This window comes from Prionailurus bengalensis, chromosome E4, assembly GCF_016509475.1.
Source record: "Prionailurus bengalensis isolate Pbe53 chromosome E4, Fcat_Pben_1.1_paternal_pri, whole genome shotgun sequence".
Lineage (NCBI taxonomy): Eukaryota > Metazoa > Chordata > Mammalia > Carnivora > Felidae > Prionailurus > Prionailurus bengalensis.
Genome location: NC_057360.1, coordinates 53,234,637 through 53,256,091, shown reverse-complemented (window position 1 = coordinate 53,256,091; position 21,455 = coordinate 53,234,637). Strand labels below are relative to the sequence as shown.

The window sequence follows — 21,455 nt, the reverse complement described above, 5'->3', positions numbered from 1 at the left end:
TTTCCTGGGCATTTTGAATAGTAGGTTGTGATCATTTGAGTCCCGTTAAAAATTTGAAGAAGGATGAAGTTTTCGTTTCCTTCAGCAGGTAATCGTCTGGTTACCTTCAGACTGCAAATATTGTCTTGGCTTTATGTGCTCAGGGGCTCCAATGTCGGTTCATTTTTCAAAAGCTTTGCTATGCCGCTTCATGTCTGCCCCATGTATGCACCTTTCAGTGGCTAATCTGGTATTTGTTTGGAGGGTTATGTAATGGTCATATCTCAGAGTCTTTGCTGTGACGCTCAGATTGCCTTTGCATGGAAAGCAACCGTGCATGTGCGGTTTAGACTTGAGTAGGGACTTGCGTTGAAGATGACCTAGCTCTCTCTTGTCTGAGATTCCTCCCACATTTTCCAGATCCCTGGTGCTTCCTTTGTGGGATCTTTGGCTAGGAAGATATGGTTTCTCTTGAAATTTTAGCCTCCCAAGTTACCTGACATTTTACATAAATGAGGCTGTTTGGCGAGAGCAACAAGATAAGAGAAAGTGGAAGGAAAACAGGGACACCTCCCACGCACGTGTTTTAGATCACAGGAGCCCCTTTCCCTGGTTCCTCTGGTCAGAAAGATGGATTTTTCCTAGGATTTTGGATTCCCTTTTGACCAGGACTGCTATAGTGCAGCTCCTTGACCAGAATCCTCCTCAGAGCAAGTCTGGACAAAAAAAGAAAAAACAGAACAGGAATTTCCCCTCACACCCTCTGGCTTGTAAGGCCTTTTTGTACTCTGGCCAGAAAGATGGGGTTTCTTACATAGGTTTTACTTGTCCAGTGCACAATTCTATACCGGGGCTGCTCTTGGATTAAAGATGGGAGATCAAAGAGGGGAAACAATGAGAAATTCATCCTTTAATTTTTTTTCCCTCTCGTCCTTATCTGCCTCTATTGTTAACTTTTCAGAATCCTCAGGTGGTTGCTTCTTGTAATTTCTGCACACTTTTTAGTGATAATCAGTCAGAGAGGCTGTAATAGGTTTACTCCATATTGGCCGGCCTCAGAAAGTCCCTCGCTACCATGTTTTTTTGTTTGTTTGTTTGTTTTTAATTCCAATCCCTTTACCAACTTTATTTCTTTTTTTCTTCCTTCCTTCCTTCCTTTCCTTCCTTTCCTTCCTTCCTTCCTTCCTTCCTTCCTTCCTTCCTGTTTTTTTGGTCAAAAATCTAAAAAGGTCTTGATAGAAATCATTCACCACCAAATATTGGCAAGGGAAATCTTCCCTTTCTAAAAATGATTCATCATAGAAGAGCAACATTTTCCAGAGGCAGGACTCAAATGAGCAGCTGTGGGCTGCCAAATCATTAATCAAAATTATACCAACACCAAAGTAGTTAGCCTCTTATGTGCATGTTATTGTTTGTGTATTTTATTATATGTCTGGCAATGTATACTTGTTAGTTATATTTTTATTTTGATTCAAAAAAATCTCTTTTATATTAGCAATGAGCAAAATCAAATGTGAAATTATTCCAGAAAATGTCAGTAGACTGAATTAACTTCTATAGCATTTAAAATAATTTGGTTTCTAATAAGACATTTGTTTCTTAGATTGTTTAGTTTTGGTAAAGCACAATAGTCTGTAACATTTACCTGTCATGTATTTTAATAACATATACAGATAGTATATCAGACTGTCTGATTATATGCATGGGATGCTTCAACTCGTTTTTGTTTTGGCCTTAACTTATGACTCGTGACATCTACAGTACAACCACTCATACGTGTTTTTCCCATTACATGTAACCCAAAGACACCATAGCACCCAAATGTGGAAAGAGCACATGAGCCCCTGTAGTTCTATAAGCTGCCTCTCCAGAAACAAACTCGGTTTCTACATCACATTTTCCATACTTGTCATATTATCATCAGCTGCTTCTATATCCCAAAAGAATACTAACTAGTGATCGATAGCCCGGACATGTCTGGCCATGGCCTACATGTGCCCTGGGTAGTTCATTTATTTGCCTTGGTGGATTTGCTAGAGTGGAATTTAATCAATAGTTAATTCATTAATTCTGGTCCTTGAGAATGTAGAGACTACGGTGGATGTAGATAGCTGGCTGGCTCTGGCTTTGACTGAAATATGACAAACACAGTAGCTGACAGCTTCCCTTGTATTGGGTTGCCTTTTTAGCTATAAATAGATAAGCAAAAAAAAGAAGAACGTCAACAAGAAAGAGATTTTATTAGTTACTGCTAGTATTCCAAAATGCATCATTTCCAGGGGAAAGGGTCAAAGGAAGGCAGAGCGAGAACACAGATCATGTCTTTCATTGTCTTCAATTGGCACCATGGCAGTTTTTTCTGTTCCAAATCAATTCAGGGCTGTATTATTGACGAGGAGTCTGTGGTATAACGTCTTTGTAGCATTCGCAAATAATTGTTGGAAAATTTGCCTGAAGCTACCGAATGATATAAATGGTATTTTTACATACCATCCTTATGAAATCAGCACAGGCTGCGTGTCTTTAAATGAAGGTTACACCGCTATCATCATTTATAAATCCCCTTAAATTTTCAAATTACTTAGGTTGGGGTTGAATATGGCAAAAGAGGTTTTAGGTTGTGGAATAAGAATTCTCCTCTTTTTACCTCACTAAATTTGGGGTGAAACTTTGAGGCCTCTTTTTTTTTTTATAGTATGACTTTTTTTGTATTATCAGAGAATCTCTTATATCCTTAATTTTCCCTCTCTGATATTTTTCAGTGACTGATAGCTTGAGCACTGAAATAATAATTTTATATTTTGTGTGAAAAAAAATTAGATCATGATTTATTTTATTATTTTCTTAATAGAGAGGATGTTGGGCTGTAGATATAATATGTCACATCAAGTCTTCTTCACCCATATTCTAAACTCCCTCCCTCACCAATATGGACAACAGGAGACACATTTTAATTTGGACTGGAATTTCTGTCAGAGTCTTTTTTTTTTTTAATTTTTTCTTTTTCAACATTTATTTATTTTTGGGACAGAGAGAGACAGAGCATGAACGGGGTAGGGGCACAGAGAGAGGGAGACACAGAATCGGAAACAGGCTCCAGGCTCTGAGCCATCAGCCCAGAGCCCGACGCGGGGCTCGAACTCACGGACCGCAAGATCGTGACCTGGCTGAAGTCGGACGCTTAACCGACTGCGCCACCCAGGCGCCCCAAGAGTCTTTTTTTTAAAGTAGGCCCTATGCCCAACATGGGGATCAAACTTATGATGCCAACATCAAGAGTTGCATGTTCTACCAGACTGAGCCAGCCAGGTGCCCCTCTGTTAAGAGTCTTTAAAGGATACAGGAAGACCTCTTGAAAGAGATTGTTTCAAGTATATCTACTACTGTTGTACAGATCTGATCAAGTCTTATAATTCAGGAAGTATCATTTTTAATGGCTAGTGAGTTTTCTTTATCAGACACATTGTTTCATTAAAAGACCTTACAGAAGGAGCGCCTGGGTGACTCAGTTGGTTCAGTGTTTGACATCGGCTCAGGTCATGATCTCATGGTTTGTGGGTTCAAGCCCGGCATGGGAATCTATGCTGACAGCCTGGAGCCTGCTTCAGATTCTGTATCTCCCTCTCTCTCTCTGCCCCTTCCCCACTAACTGTCTGTCTCTCTATCTCAAAAATAAACATTTAAAAAATTCAATTATTAAAAAAAAGACTTTACAGAATATCGAATTTATTCATTTTTTAAGTTTATTTATTTTGAAAGAGAGAGAGAGAGAGAAAAAAGAGAGAGAGAGAGAGAGAGCACACTTGTGTGGGTCGCAGCCGGAGGGCAGAGAGAGGAAGAGAGAGAATCCCAAGCAGGCTCCACACTGTCAGCCCAGAGCCCAACTTGGGGCGTGATCTCATGAAACTTGAGATTGTGACCTGAGCTGAAATCAAGAGTCAGCTGCTTAACTAACTGAGCCACCCAGGTTCTCCTCAAGTCTCTTAAGACTCTGCTATCAATACCTCCATTTTCTCACCTCCCTCTCTTCCCAAACTCCTTTAAGTTCTCTACCTCTTGTAGCTCCGGTAGAAGCCAGTCACTGAGGCCGACTGTGCCTCTCAGCAAAATCCCCCTCTTCCTAATTCACTTTGGCCTTTAACTACCACATTGTACCCTGCTCTCTGAACACCCATTTCCTTCTTTTACTAGGTCCATTCCAAATCCTTGTATTAATTGTGAGACTGAACAGAAAGACTCTCCCTCCTCATCAGGTAGTTCAAACATCACATTTTAGTCATTCTGATGTCTCAAAAATTGCTGACCCTGGTTTTCCCCCAAACTCTAGTCTCATCTATGCAGCTGCCTATTGATTTTCTGTAGTAGTATCTGCTACCTCAAGCCTCAGCGGTACATTCTCCTCTAACTCATCATCTTTTCCAACATTCATTTTCACAGATGCACCACCACCTGCATATTATCACTGACATCTATCTTTGAATTTTTTTAATCCCCTGAGTTTGCTCAATCTTCCTATATGTGTCTGTCTTCTTCATTTCCACAACCACCACCACCCTGGTTCATGTTTTCATCATTTAAGTTTATGTAACCTGTTTCTGCAGGGGTCTTAATTCAATGAGATACAAAGAAGAAAAGGCTTTACATTTTGCCCACTGCTTGCTGCCTTATACATAATCCTTTGGCTGTCCTCTCTTCGACTCTTGAAAGCCTCTCAGAAACATCTTATAGCTTTTGAATTATTTTTAGTTATGAGGCTCACTTTGGTAATTGAGATTCATGATCAAGTATTAAAAAGTCTTTTTTGTCTCTAGCAAATTATTAAGCCCAAGTCTGGTTCAAGGATTCTACCATTTCACAGACTCATGCCTGATCACAGCTTGTCTGTTCCCTTCTCCTTGCTCCTTCCCTCTTATCCCCCTTGATCCAGTGTGTCTCCTCTCAATGTTATTGTTTCACTGCCATCACTGGGCAACCCTCAAAGCCCTCTGCATATCAGGTGGCACTTTTCCTGGAGAGTTGTATTTCCCTTGAGAGGCCCCAAGAGGATCTCCACATAGTCAATTTCCCTGACACGAGTGCTGCCCTCTATAGCTGATCTCTTGTGGTCCCAACAGAGTAGGGCATCCCAAGGACTCTTCTTGCTGGAGTCTCCTCTTCCTAGAAGGCTGCCATCATGAACAGTATACCCTCAAGCTGGCTCAAGCCTAGTCATCTCGCAAGGCATCTCCTGGTTCCGGTGAAGCTCATTGATCCGTGCCATGAGGCACTCTTTATTTTACCTTTTTGTTGCAGCTACTTTGGACAATACCTAGCCATCAGGATTCTCTCATGGAGAGTCAAGCACCATTTCTCTGCTTGTATAGACTGTCAAGATCAATGTCAAGCTCTCCCCAAACTCCTTACTATCCTCCAAGGACAGCAGCAGACTGAGTTTAGACATTTCTATATCTCAGTGAGTACCAAACATGAGAAACAAGTGCTTCCAATTTCTCTGCCTCCAGTTTCTCTAAGTGGCATATTTGGAATGCCTTCCTCAGTCTGACCCTAGGTGTTAGCAGGGGTTAGGGTGTGTGTTTGATGCCACTCTTCACTATGTAAATAACTCCTCTTTCACTCTGAGCCTCAAAACTTCCGATGGCTTTCCAACACACTCAACAACAAATCCAGTTGTTTCTGTGTTGTAGAAAATCCTACATCATCAGCAAACACCCATGCCACCCTCCTTATACCCATAGGATCTCATTTTCCCACATTCTGTCTTGTGTGCAGTCCAATCCAGCCCTATTAGATTCACTGGCTCTTCAACATGCCAAGCACATGGTTGCCTCACAGCTTTTCCCTCCACCTAGAAACCCCTCTGGGCTTGATTCGCCTCTTCTGTCGAATTTCTGCATAGAAGAACCAGTCCTTCCTAGACCACCAACCTGACATATGATACACTTATGTGTCCCTCTTCTCCCAGAAAAAATGCAAGTTTTATGAAAAAAGGGGGCTTTAGCTGTCTTGTTCGCTGATAAGTAAAGAACAGGGCTGGCATATAGGAGGTACTTAAGAAATACTCACTAAATTTCCTACTTTCTAAAACTCTCCTAGAATTCTGTTTATTTTTGGTTGTTTTGGGTGACAGGTCAATGTCAAAGAGTTTTATCCTTGGGATTCAACAGAATCTTGCTGTTCCCTTTAGAAGTGAAATACTTACCATGTTTAAAAGGAGGAACTCATTACCTGTCATCCTCAGTTTGGGGCTGTAGTTCAAATCCCCATACAAGAGCGGAACGCCATTCAACAATCTTTTGCACTTGAGTTACTAATGTAGTTCACTGACCTTTCTCTCTAGCCCTGGTCTCTTCCACTCTAGCATGTCAGGGTGTTAGTTCTAATAAGGCTTTGTAGTCTAGGAGTGACAACAGTGCACAATCATACCATTTCACTATCAAACTCAGCACAGTGTTTGAGGGACTCCATCAACTTTTTTCTTTTTTTCAAATTTACCCTCCTCTTTTGCTGGATGTAGCTTATTCATTCATCAAGTTGGTCACATTACTCTTCCATACACACTGAGGCTGATTCCCACCCTTTACATTTGCTTATGTTGATTTTCCTGTACAGAATCTTCCCTTCCTCATTTACCAATTCAAGTCCAAATCTATCTGTTCCATGATACCCTCATTGTTTAGAACAGAGGACTTTTGCTTATGTGTTTTTATAATATCTGTAGCCTAAACACATTTAAATACTTGACTTAAATTGCCATATAGCATTTACATGCTTTGTGTTTGCATGTTTTGTATTCCCTATTATTCAAGGACACAGGTTTTGTCTTTTGATTTTTCACCTATTACAAGTTATGCTAAACATTCTAATAGATAAATATTCAATGACCTGATTTGAGAGCTGAGACTTAATATTTTCATCATGCAACATTTATTTAGTCCTCTGTTAAAAGTTACTTGATCATTTATGATAGCCATAATCTGGAATACAATTGAAGAACTTGAGTGTTACATAAATAATTGACCAAAATGACCAAGTTGAGTAGGAAAAAAAAGGGTCTACATAAACATGATCAAGGAATCCAGAACTGTTTAATTTATAGCAATTTAAATTGATATCTTAAGGTATATGAAGATTTTTTTTTCCTTTGGCTTAAACAAGAACATTTTGACCAAATGGTAATAATAGAATAAAATGTTGAAGAATACCAGTGGGAACCCTAATTCTTCATAAAATTTTGTCTGACCTGTAACATTTTAATATTCACCTGTATCAAGGTAGGTGATAAAGAAATGATTTTCCCATACTCCTTTCTATCCTCAATATTAGTTTATACTTCTTGAAGTAAGGACTGAAAATGATGATCATTGTGGTGGTGACTACAGTGGTAGAGAATAGTAACAGAGATAGAATAGTAAATCTACTAACAGGGTGACATAATTAAAGGAAATAACTCCAACTGAAATGTCTGAATAATCAATGAACCCATGTATCAAAATGTGTGTAGATATAGTAGTTTTTATCAGAAACTTTATTAAGGTAGCTTAAATCATAGTCCTTATGTTCTGGGAGTTAAATAAACTCTAATCATGACTTTATGAACAAATCTGCAAAATGTTTCATTCAAGGATTCACTGTTGGTTTACTTTTCTGTGTGAGCATGCAACCTTTACTAATCTATACCAAAGAGCTTCAGCTTGTTTCCCCAATATTTAACATTCATTCCTATGGTATAAGAACGTTTCTTCTATTTTTGCTCTTAAACATCAAAGGAATGAGACCAATTCCGTTTATAATGGTGCGTGTTTCTCAGAGATGTCTTTCATTTGAAATCAGCAACCAAAAGGTTTTTCAGTGTCACTCTCCTTGGTTCTAATGAGAGATGTATAGGTGTTAAACTCGCTACTCTTCTTTGATCATTTACCTTCGTGCCTCAGACTCAGATCCTCAAGAGCAAAACTGTTCATGTTATCGCTAAAAATATAAGCAGTCTCACTTCACAGTTTTGCTCTGCTAGAAAGGAAAGTTACAATGGTGTGGTATTCTGCATGGTGTTTTCTAGACTTTCCTAGTTCATCAGCTTTTGTGGAAAAGTCAGACCTTTGAATGTCACTTAAATGTAGTCTTTCCTGTAGTTGATTATGCAGTGAATACAAAAGAGGTATCTGGAAAATGTGGAATTAATTTTAAGAGTGGGACAAAGACCTCAGAATAATAATGGTGACTACAGAAGTCACCTATGAAACTGCTCTCTTGTAGGTGACATTAATTTCCTATCTACAGAGTCTTATTAGTGAATGTGTTATGTTTGTACCCCTAAGAAAATGAAATAATAATTTTCTTTTTTTTAGCAGTCTATTAAAATGTCAAGGTTTATCTTGACTGCTGCTTTTTAATGTAAATGTTTGGTCTTAATTGAATTCCTAATATATGATGTCACTTGGAATTCTGATAGGGTCCAGTAATTTTGCCTGTAAAGATATATTTCCTCTTAAAATGAAAGGTATAACAAAAATACCATTTAGCACAATGGCAGAAAAGTGGTCACATGAGTTATTGTGAGGTTTTTATTGGGAGAGTTTAAAGTATAGGGACTAAGCTTATATGTGCTTGCTCTCCTTCGAAGTACCTACTGGAGTGTTCTGTATAAAAATGCCCTATAACTATTTGTCATTTGGTTAGTTGCTGTAGTTGGAAATTCTAGAATTATAAAAATAGAATTAATCTTGCATGTCAGAGTTCCACCCCTTTTTCTGAAAACAATGAGAATAAAAATAATTATTATTTTGCATTACCTAGTGTTTTGCAAATAGTAGGCTTCCCTTGCCATGCTAAATTGCAAGAATATGTCATATCCAAATCTCTGGGGCTTTATTAAAAACTTTATTCTGCTTATAGAGCTTATTTAAAAAACACTAAAGATAGTACGGCTATGTCATTTAGGTTGTATCATTCTGGCAAGTAGTCCTAAGTGCAGAATTAAAGTTCTATAGCATTAACCTGAGAGTAAATCATTTTATTCAGGGCTGATTCCTACTGGAAAGCTTGATGTTCTGATTTCATTCATTTCAACAAATGAAATATTAATAGATCATTGAAAGTGCAATAAAGTTTTAGTCAGATATTATGCCCTCATTGCATACCAACCCCTCCCTGAAAAGTATACCCATATTTAGAATGAAATTGTTGCTCAATTTTTAAGAATCACACATCTCCTAGAATATTATAATGTAAAGATATTTGTTGTGGAAACTTCCAATTCCTATATTTCCTTACCACAAAACATGTTTGACTGTAACATTAGAAGAATTACTAGAGAAACAAGTCTGTTTATAGAAGTTTAAATTAAGGTGTATCAAAGTACAGTGCATTGAGAGGAATTTTATCATTTATCATTTGATAAAATTTATAAGTTGTATTTATAAATAAATTTATCAATTACTTTTAATAATAGATAAATTTATCTATTGATAACAAGACTTTATCAATATGGACAGTTATTTTGGCTATATGTAACAAAACACCCAACAACAGAAGTTTAAGTAAATAGTTGTAGAGATTGTACATTATTGCTGGCATTGGTTCAGCTTACCCAAATAACATGGTGGCCTTTTTGTGATGATTTTGATCTTTCTCAAGTGGCTGCAAGATGATTACTGAAGTTCCAGACATCGTGTTTAGCAGAAAGGAAGAGAAAGGGGAGAAGTAGTGGCTGTGCCAAGAAAGCTGAAATTGCCTCAGAACCTTCCGAGGCTTCCACTGTGGTTTTATAGTTGCATATCGTTGGGCAACTATGTGACACATCGCTAGTCCGGGCTGGCAAAGGAGAAGGTGATTTCAGGTAGAGATTAGGTCTGCCACCTGTTCTAATTTCCACACTACTTACCAAGTCTTATTACTTGTGGCTTAATTTTACTTATGAAACCACAATTTTCTGTTGATTTTCCTGATTAGCCAAAACAATGGTACTTTCTTCTGGTCTCCAGAATTTAAAGTGGGAGATCACTGGACTCTTGCCATTTGTCATCCTCCCAAAAGCTTACTTAGTTTTCATTGATTCTCCAAACATATTATCTGGGAGTAACATATATGAGCATATTATACATTCGTATATAACTTCTTTGGCTTCAGCTTTTTAATTAAGAAGTTGTTGACAAAATGGACCTTTTGACCAATCTGGAAGATTAATTGAGAGTACATGAGGCCGATGGCAGCAATGTTAAATGTTGTCTTTTCAGAGTTATTGATTATTCTATCCATTGCAGATCCCTTCAAGTTGATTGGATGTCTCCAGGGAAGCCGAATGGCATCATTCTCGGATATGATCTCTTACGTAAAACATGGCATTCATGCCCTAAAACCCGGAAGTTAATGAAGAACCACAGTAGTGATCTCTGCAAGGCAGTGAAGTGTCAAAAACCGAAAGCTATCTGTGGACACAAGTGTTATTCTCCTGAAGCTAAGGTATATCTTTTCAAATGAGTCACTGAAATATGGTTTTCTCACTAAACACTCCAGGTGAAATCACTTGCTTCTTAAACCATGGTTTGTCACGATCAATTTTTCCACTAGTCTATCAGGAAGACCCCGTGGAAAAGAAAGGATGCTTATAAAAACCCTGTCATCCTCATGAGCATCTTAGCCTTCTCGTTTTTCATCATCTTCACAGGAAATATTAGTTTATCGAAATGGTAAGGAACTCCCGACTTTGTGTTTGATTGAATGACTTGAATTTTCTTTACAACAAATCCATTCAGCTACAAGTGGGTGTTTGTTTACCTGACACTGATGAGTAACTGTGAACAGGACCTTCCATGGTTTGTCAGAAATATTTTAAAATTATGGCCATTTGCAGATTAATGTTCATATTAGTTGCAGTTTAGGAATCAGATCAATAATACAGCCAGACAGAGGAGTTTGTAAATGGGTTTTATTGACAAACGATGCAGAAAATCCTTAGTTTGAAGGTAGGATTTCATATAATGAAATAATGTTCCTATTTGTCAACAACAACATCACACATTTAATGACTAAAGCTGTTGCTAAATTCAAAAGATTCACTGCAGAAAGACACAGTAATTAAGAAAGTGAGTTGTTGAAGCAATATGGATCAAAATACAAATTATTACAGCTGACACTGGCCAAACAGTAGTTATCATCTAAGAAATGTTATAAAACTAACAGTTACTAACTACACTTTTTTTTTGACACTTAGGCTCCAGAATTGTCATTATGACTTGGTTTTACATTACTTTAGGCCATTAAGTGTACACTATCTGATGAACATACATTCATAAAATAAAATAAAATTTAGTATTTCTGAAGGGAAAAATGCTGGAATAAATTTGCCTATTAAAATGTTCTCTAGGAGAAAGAAAGAAATCTTTGATGCATTAAGCAAAAGCTTATTATTTTAAGGATTAAGGACACACACAGATATTGACAGTAAAAGAGTAAAGGAAGTCAATTAAAATCTCAAGAGAAAGCAATTGTTTGTAAATTTCTGCTTAGAGTTCACTATGAATATGTATTTCTTGAGTGAGAGGTTGGAGAGAGATAGAAAGGAGACTAAGAATTTTTTTGGCTAAATCACTTTAAATACCAGGAGGACTTAAATACGCATACAAACTTTACCATGTATTCAAACCCTGGTGAACATCAGACCCTGGAGGGCTTGTTAAAACACAGATAGCAGGTCCCAGCCCCAGAAGTTCTGATTCAGGAAATCTTGGGCAGGGCATGAAAATTTGCATTTCTAACATGTTCCCAGCTGATGCCTCTGGTAGCCATACTAAACCAGCCAGGATCTGTTCCAGGAACCATATTTTGAGAATCACTAGATTGCAGACTTGCTTTGGGAAACCATAAGATAAGCAAAAGTCTCTTCAAATATTAGGTACACATTTATCAGCTCAACTTAATAAAATTTCCATATAGGTTTCTTGAGGCAGCTAACTTGAAGACTGAATTAATAGATTAAGAAATATTCTGTGTATATGGAGACCTTCCAAGAGAAACGATTGCTTAAAATTTCATTTTGGGGAACCACCAATGATCTAAACCTAAGGGGGTTAGAAAAAGGGCATAAATTTCATGTGTCTAAAGGAGCTTGAGAATGGCACCGGAATTGAAAGAGCCAGTTCTAAGGGGCCATCATCACTTAATAAACATTTCAGTGATGGGGCGCCTGGGTGGCTCAGTTGGTTGAGCATCCGACTTCAGCTCAGGTCATGATTTCACGGTCTGTGAGTTCAAGCCCCACATTGGGCTCTGTGCTGACAGCTCAGAGCCTGGAGCCTGTTTCGGATTCTGTGTCTCCCCTCTCTCTGCCCCTCCCCTGTTCATGCTCTGTCTCTCTCTGTCTCAAAAATAAATAAAAACATTTTTAAAAATTTAAATAAACATTTCAGTGAAAGTTTCACAAGAAAATGTAAGCACTAGACAAGCCTGCTAAAAGAAGAGGCTGGATGTGCTTAAGTATCTAGAAACATACTCTATGTGAATTGGACTTCAACAAATACTTTGAGACCGTATAACAAAGGACAAGATTTTAGGTCCCTGTCAAAAAATAAGAGGAAGGCATGTGTTGTTTTACCCTGAAAGCAAAAATGACCAGCATCCTTAAATCTCAAAGAAACACATAAAAAAATTTTGCTTAAGTCTTAAAGATGGGGCATGATTTCAAAATTCACCTTTCATACAGGGTATGACATCAAAGAGAAGAATCAACCGGTGTATCTTTGGCATTAGACTAATTTTGAATCCTCATTGCTAATAACTAAATACAGAAAAAGAAATTCATTACAGTTGGTTTAGTATGGCTTCCTGACAAACCACAGGGTAGACTTTGATTTTTAAGGGCCCTGTTTCTTTGATCTTTGATGATTTTTGAAAAATGAATGAAGTCCCAAGCTAGTGGCCCTTATGAAGACTTAGAGAGTCCACATTCTACTGCCTCATATTTAGCTTGAATCATATGTGGGTGCAAGCTAGAAATAGCAATGTGCAATGGAAAAAGAGAAACACCTCTTAAATAGTGGTTGCCGTTGTCTGCCACAGGAAGCTTCTATCTAATTAATGTGACTTATGCCAAGTGTAGGTTCTGAGGCTACATTTCAGCAATTATTTAGCATTTGATTTGTTATATATACGGAGTGTCAGTCTCTCAGACCTCAAGTGAGCATGCAAATAATTATTTGATTGTTCAAGCACATAATTTCTTCTACAGCTCCTGGAAAAAAAACACATTATTGAAAGGGCTTTTCAAAATTAATTTCCATATAAATCTCTTTTTTTAATGTGGTGGCCTATATATATATATATATATATATATATATATACACATGTATATATATATACGTATACACATATATGTATACACACACACACACACATATATATATATACACCTATACATATATATAAATGTTAGACTATTGAGACTTCCTTGTCTGAAGATTGGGTTCATAAATAAGTGATCATCTAAATTATAAGGATAATACTACTTATTAAAAGGAAAAGAAAGATCAGTGAGAGACAGGTTTCCATAAATGTGTTTTCAAATTAAACAGTCATTAAAATAAAAACATATATATGAAGGTAATTGTTCATTTACAATTCTAAATCTCCTTTACATTGGGAGCACTGACATTCAAAGGATAATTCATATGTATAGAGTGTGATAATATAATAGAGCACAAAGCATGTTTAAAGTCTTAAAAAGTTACATGGTATCAGATAGCATTTATAGAATTTAAATGATGCTGGAGAAATGCATTTTTCAAACTTCTGAATTTTTATCACTACTGTACTACATTTGGTCTCAGGTCAAGGCCTATTAGAACATAATTGTATCACGTGAGATAGGATGGTATAGTACTTTGAATTGTGCTCATATTTCTTTAATCCCAATTCCCAACTTCAGGTTTGTTGTAATGGAGTCCTCCATGACCCCCAGCCTGGGCACCACTGTTGTGAAGAGAAGTATATCCCATTCGTTTTGAATTCAACTGGGGTTTGCTGTGGTGGCCGAATACGAGAGGCTCAACCAAATCATCACTGCTGCTCTGGGTATTATATCAGAATTCTACCAGGTGAGAATCATTTCCGGGTGTGCTCAGCGTCAGGGAGCAAGACTTCCTGTCCTCTTCAAGGTCCCTCTAGCTGCATTAAAATCACATTGACACGAGGCAGATTAACAGAAGAAAATCCAATTTAATGCCATATGTACGAGGAATCTGCACAGACGTGGAAATTCCAAAGGCAGCCAGGCAAAATGAAGTATACACGTCATTCTGAACTAAGGGTAAGGGTGTAGGGCTCTGAGACATCAGAGGAAAGGAATGCACTTCACAGGGCAGTAGAAAGAAGAGTAGATGTTTGGTAATTAGATGTTTGCCCTGCTGTATAGATGGGTCATTCAGATGAAATTTATCTCTGCTAATAACCCTTATTCTGGGAAAGACCCCCAATTTAGATTATTCTATGTAGTTAAGGGAGGGACAAAAGTTTCTCTTCAACCTGCAAAGTCTCAGTTGCCTTCAACTCAAAATAATCTTCGCTCCAGTGTGGCTCATTCTGGGGAGGCTGCCCTTGGCCCCTACATCGGTAATCTGGGAAGCTGAAAAAGCCAACACATGACTCATGCCAGCCAGCTACTTCAAGCACCTAAACAACAAAAATTCAATGACTAACGCATAGCCAATGGCCTGCTTTAAATATAATTTCTTCCCTCAGCTTTGTTGAAATCTAAGCAAGACTAGGTACAAAAAAGAGAGGGACTACAAGGGACTTACAGTATCTACTACATAAGGAAATATATCCAGACCTGGATAACTCTCTTTATTTTGTGACTTTATTTCAATCATGTGGCTAAAAATTTTCACCGTAAATTCTATGAATTTCTAAGTGTTCCACTGCATGAAGCCATTCTTCATGTCTTCCATTTCTATTCTGGACTATGTGTTGTTCCCGGATGTATCAGAAACCCAAATTCTGAGACTAGTCCACTATCAGGCTAGGTAGGGCAAAAAGAGGGTTGCAGCAAAGAATAGCAAACAGGGATCTTTCCCTCCTCACCCTATTTTTTTTTATTTCTATCAGCTGACTGAATAAACCATTGTCCAACTTTCAACTACACAATGTCCAGTGAATGCAATCGAGAATAAAGACAATAACCTTTGGTATTTATAAAACACAAAGTCTCTGGTAGGTTCTGTATTTAAAGGTTTTACTTATGATACCTTATATACTTTTCACAACTATGAGATTGGCATTTTCTCCAAAGTTTACAAACAAGGAAACGAGTTCTGAAAGGGTCAATAACATAGCCAGATTCACATAACTGGGAGTGGACACGTTTCAGTGTGTCTTTCCAAAATCCATGCTCTACTCTACTTACTCTTTTTGAGTGGGTGAGAGAGGGAGGGCGGAAATCTGTTATTTACTTTATTACTTTTTCTTTCCAAGTTTTTACTTACATACCCGTTAGTTAACATACAGTACAATATTAGTTTACATAAAACAGCCAGTGCTCAACACAAAAAGTGCCCTCCTTAATACCCATCACCTATTTAATCCACCCCCCCCACCTCCTCTCCAGCAACCCTCAGTTTATGCTCTGTAATTAAGAGTTTGTGCACGCCAATGTTTATAGGAGTATTATCAACAATAGCCAAATTATGCAAAGAGCCCAAATGCCCATGGACTGAGGAATAGATAAGAAGATGTGGTATATACAATAGAATATTATTCAGCCATCTCATCAAAATGAATGAGATCTTGCCGTTTGCAACAATGTGGATGGAGCTAGAGAGTATTATGCTAACTGAAATAAGTCAGTCAGAGAAAGACAAATACCATCTCATTTCACTCATATGTGGATTCAAAGAAACAAAACAAATGAATATGGGGGAAAAAGAGAGGCAAAATAGTTACTCTTACATAACAAATATATGTTAATATGTATTAACATAGTTTTTTAAAATGACTATTCCAGACTTCTAAATATCTCCACTGTCGTCATTGGCAGTTACTGTTTATCCTGGAAAAGCCATTGACAATACAGATTTTTTTTCCTACCACCTAAGTTTAATGCCTATGTCTTCAGAAGCACAGAAAATGGATATGAGGCAAAGAGAAGAAAGTTAAGTGTTCAGATGCCCAGGAAAAGCTGAATGCTTTGAGATATCTAGTTTAACATGAAATTTATGCCAAACGTCTACTTAATTCAGGTATTTTACCTTGTGTTTGGCATAAATACATTTACCCAGTATAAGTAAAAGGAGAAATTGTCTTATCCAGCATCTCTTTGGCAAACACTGGAGCAAAAAGGAAAGGTGAGGTAATTAAATACCATGCAAGTTTATTCAAAGCAGAGAATCTCTACTCTTCTTAATTTTTCCTTAATATTAATAGAAAAATCTGTCTTTACAACCATACCGTTATATCTTATTCTCTTGCAAAAATACTTTCATAATTGAATAACTCTTAATCAACTAGATCTTCCAAGTAAGAAAACACAATGGTGACGAAAATAAGGATTTTGTAGAAAACGGTTAACTTCTTTATACTGGAAATCATAGCGTTAGCAACTAATCAAACTCTACCAAATGTGTTACTCTCTCAAAATAGTTTGCACTTGGGGAGTTTTCAACTACATTTCCTGTCTTCCCTCCCAGGCAAAAAGTTGCTCTGAAAAATTTAATTAAATAGATGAGATGGGCATGTTCCATTGTTTTCTTCCTTCCTGTTGCTCAGACCAATGGATCACACAGGCTTTTCTCTAATTCTAGCAGAGAGTTAGATAATGGTGTTTTTATTTCTAAGTCACATCAAAATCTTTGATGTTATGATTTGTAATTAACTGTTTACACTCTGAGAAAATATTCTCTGTCCCTTTGACTTGATGAAAAATAATTGGTTGCAACCATCACAGCTATTAACTCTTAGGAGATTTGCCTGTCACCTTTTCAATCCTAACAACGTGTCATATTTCAAACTAAGAAAATGATCTTTTTAAAAAACGAAAATAATATTTAACTTTTTTCTCCCTAAAAAATGAACTAAACCATTTATTGACATTATTCACAACTTTTTGGTAAGTAACTTTTGAAACAAGAGTTTTTAAAATTTTTTTAATGTTTACTTATTTTTGAGAGAGACACAGAGTGTGAGCGGGGGAGGGACAGAGAGAGAGGGAGACACAGAACCTGACCTGGGCTCCAGGCTCCTAACTGTCAGCACAGCCCCACTCAGGGCTAGAACCCATGAACTGTGAGATCATGATCTGGACCAAAGTTGGACGTGCAACTGACTGAGCTGCCTACACTCCCCTTGACACAGAGTTTTTAAAACCTTCATGATCTGTATATGACATGCACATACGCCACATGCTCACTCAAACCTCAAACATTTTAATAGCTTCCAAACTGTTGAGCATGGCCCAATTTGGACTCCTTTTAACTAGTTCATTTTTCACAGTATTAGAATGCCTACCATGGTATCAAGGGAAAAAAAAATCCAATCTCATGGAATAATCAAAGAGAGTGTTTTGCCTTAATCATTCATTTCAATGTACCCAAATGAAGAGATTATATTGTAACCTCTATGCTCAGCCAATGGTCTTTGTTAACTACTTGAACACTGTTTACATCAAGAAAGAAAGCATAGTGACCCCAAGCCATCTTGTATCTAAATGCAATTAAAATTCAATCAGTACTCTGTCACTTCAAGGCTGAGATGGGTACAGGCATTTTGATATTTACAGATAAGTCTGAAATATTGGTTAATAATATTTACTTCATTTTTTTTCTCGCAACTCGCCTTCACAGCACCCTGTAACAAAGCGGGGCAGAGGAGAGAATGCTTCTTCCACTCCTCTTTTTTTTATAAATATGCTAATGACCTCAAGCTAAATGTTAATGTGGGTCATTCTTTGATAAGAATAACAATTAACTGTTAAGACTGCATGGTAGCTTTTAGAGAGAAAACATTTTTAAGCCTGTCGTGAAATAGATTCATTTTGAGAGGTTAATGAGAAGGTGACTGATCCTTGTATCTTATGTCTAATAGACCTTTTTTGAGGGAAAAAATTCAGTTTTGCTTCTCATTGATATAATCCACATCTCTTTTTATAAAACCTTTTCTTCTGTCAGTAACTGAGTAAGATTCTGAGGGATTCGAGGAAATGTAGCTAAAATATTTAAACCAATTAATATTTGTTATCCTCAAACTGGCTTTAAAAAATGTTAGTTTTCCTCAAGATAGATAGATAGATAGATAGATATGGACGATATGTTTTTTCTAAGCCCACTGTTGTCCTAAGTGATATTTAATTAACTGGTGCTGCCCCTGGCCCATGTGACACATTATGTTAAAGAAAGTTTGTCAAAAAGAGACTGCTCTCTGGCTAAGGAGATTTAAGAAATAGGGGCAACCACATTCAAGACCAAATTTGAAAGTCCTTTTACCCAAAGGAATATAACAAGTACAGTAACTTTACTAGTCACAGTAGGTTCATTCCTCCTTCATTGGCGTCTAGTAGATTCATCATTAAAAATTTAGAATTTTCTTCTGCTTATAAATACCATGTTATAGGATCCTTTCAAAGACTATCAACTAAACCAACTGCCCCTTGCATTCTAGGAATTCATATTTTGAGAGACAACTGATTATGCCTTGGCCCACTCTGTATTTTCCCTAGAGAAATGAAAACTTATGTTTACACAAAGACCTGCTCACAAATGTTTATAGCAGCTCTACGCATAATTGCCAAAAACCAGAAACCACTCAAATGTCCCTCAGTGGGTAAATGAACAAACAGTGGTATATCCACAGAAAGGAAGACTGGCCAGCAATTAAAAGGAACAAACTAGTAATAAATAGATACTATGATCTATTACTAGTAATAAAAAGATACTATGATGAGTGAAAAAAGCCAATTTCAAAAAGTTACTTATCGTAAGAGTACATTCGTATGGCCTACCCAAATGAAAAGACAATCTCTAGCGAAGGGGAGCAAATCAGTGGTTGCCAAGGCTGATGGGTGGGCGGAGAGTGTGACTGTGAAAGAATAGTACAGAGTTTGGGGGGGAGTTGAAGTTCATTTGTATCCTAATTGTATTTCTGTGTTAAAATTCATAGAGCTATGTGTCCCCAAAAAGGTCAATTTTCAATGTATGATTTTTTTAAATAAAAAAATGTTTAAGTAGTACACCTTAGAATTCAATTTCCATTTTATAAATAAGAAAAGTAAGATGTAGAAACAAGACCAAGTCACCCCAAGATTGAAATTTGCATGATTGAAATTTGCATGATTGAAATTAGATTGGAGTGCCTGGGTGGCTCAGTTGGTTAAATGTTGGACTTCAGCTCAGGTCATGATCTCATGGCTCATGAGCTTGAGCCCCACATTGGACCCTGTGCTGACAGCTCAGAGCCTGGAGCCTGCTTTGGATTCTGTGTCTCCTTTTCTGTCTGCCCCTCCCCAGCTCACCTGTGTCTCTCTCTCTCTCTCTTTCAAAAATAAATAAACATTAAAAACTGTTTTAAGTTAGATTGAATCATTAGAGATATTGTGTTATATAATAACGTGATGACTGCATACATGTAACTTAATATATTTTTCTGGTATATTGGTAGAACAGAAAGAAAGGAAATTCATCTCCATTAAAATTACATTGAAAATTCGTATTAAAAGAAAGCAAGCAAAAATGTACCAGAGACTAGACTCCTTATTTCAGGGAATATTGTCTATGATCACATTTTAATGAAAGAACAAAATTCTGTATAGGGTTTTGCTGGTTTGATGCTGAGTAATTAGTAGATAAGAATGATGGGCTTTGGAGTCAAACTGCCTGGTTTCACATCTCATCTGTTTCACTTATTAGTTGTTAGACCTTCATTAAGTTACTTAAACTAAGTAGTATAACTGGGAGCCCAATGTTTCTGATTTCCACTGAGCTCCTGAATTAGAACCCCCAAAGCTTTCATGTGCAAATAGAAGGAAAAGTTGATAGCAATTGGGGAGCATAAGACTAAATGGGGTTAACAGGAATCCTTTAGGCGACAGAAGATAGTCTCTTAGGAGTTACTCTAGAGCAAAGACTCAAGTGTGTCCACTTTCATCACATCCTATTAAAGGGTAGCCAGTTCATAAAAGCTAGGAATCAAATGTCTAATGGACATTGAGATCCTATGAGACCAAAGATCCTCATTGATTCTTGTTGATTCTAAGGGACCAAGCAATCCTTTTTCTAAGCTGAGTTTTAGCAATTGACTGGGGAAGTCACAAATAGCTTCCAACCTTTAAAGAGAAAGAAACTTCCCATTTTTCATGACATCACAGTCTAAACTCTAGACCCTAGAAACTATGCTTTGTTCTGAAAAAACGGATGCTTGGAAACTGTGTCCTTTGTGTGCTACTACTGTCAACAAACACAGAGAATCAATTTGTCAAGCTTTCTGGGGAACATAACAGAAGGTGAACCACACCTTGTGTGAGAGTGGAGTTTTAATGAGGAAATCCAGTATCTTCAGTATGTTAGCTTCTTGGGGCAACTGTAACAAATTACTAGAAACTTAGTGGCTTAAACCAACACAGTTTTATATATCTGACATTTCTCAAGGTCAGAAGCTCCAAATGGGTCTCACTGGGTGAAAATCAATGTCAGCCAGGCTGCCTTCCCTTCTAGGAGAGAGAATCCTTCTTCTTACCTTTTCCACCTTCCAGAGGCTGCCCACATTCCTTGCCTAGTGGTCTCCTTCCATCTTCCAGGCTTACAGTGGCCATTCAAACCTTTCTAACATAGCATTATCAAACTTAATTCCATCTGCTACTTTAGTCCCCTTCTGCCATACAACATAACACAGTCACAGGTTCCAGAGATTAGTACATGGACATCTGTGGGAGGTCATATTCTGCTTACCACACTAAGGTTAAGGTTAAATAATTGTGAGAATTAAAGTGGCATTTCTATAAACTCTTGGGGCATAGCTATCCCAAGTGAATTAAAAAAGATACTGCAAGTCTGAGTGCAAGAGTAATGAAAAATGTTGAGACTACTTCTATTACTCTAAATTAAGCAACTGTCTCAAGGATTAAAGAGAGGATAGTATTAGGTTGGGAACCACAGGAAGTGAGGAGGCACAATCTTGTTAGTGACCCTAAAATCTTGGACAAAATGGTATACAGTCATTTATCTTTTTGATGGAACAAATAGGATATTATAAGAGTTACTATGGGGAATAACAAGTCTTTTCTGAAGGTATGTGGATACAATGGACCTGATTTTCTTCAACAGCAATTTTTTTAGTGGATTTTTAGCCAGTTTCAAGAAGGACATAGCCAGATTTATAAAGACTTTTAAGGGTTTAGCCTCCTCTATGAATCCCATATCTAAATACTCCTTGACCCACAGGCTCTTGAAGACAGATTCAAGATATGAAATGTAGATCATGAAGGCATCAGGTATTAGATA

General features: G+C 37.3%; 1 protein-coding gene across 1 annotated transcript in view; it reads left to right on the top strand.

Moving 5' to 3' along the window:
- USH2A (usherin) overlaps window positions 1-21,455 on the top strand; it is a 736,138-nt gene that overhangs the window by 528,359 nt on the left and 186,324 nt on the right. The window contains exons 48-49 of the mRNA XM_043568966.1: window positions 10,242-10,440; window positions 13,901-14,069. Coding sequence (XP_043424901.1) covers window positions 10,242-10,440; window positions 13,901-14,069 — 368 coding nt within the window. The remainder of the gene's footprint in view (window positions 1-10,241; window positions 10,441-13,900; window positions 14,070-21,455) is intronic.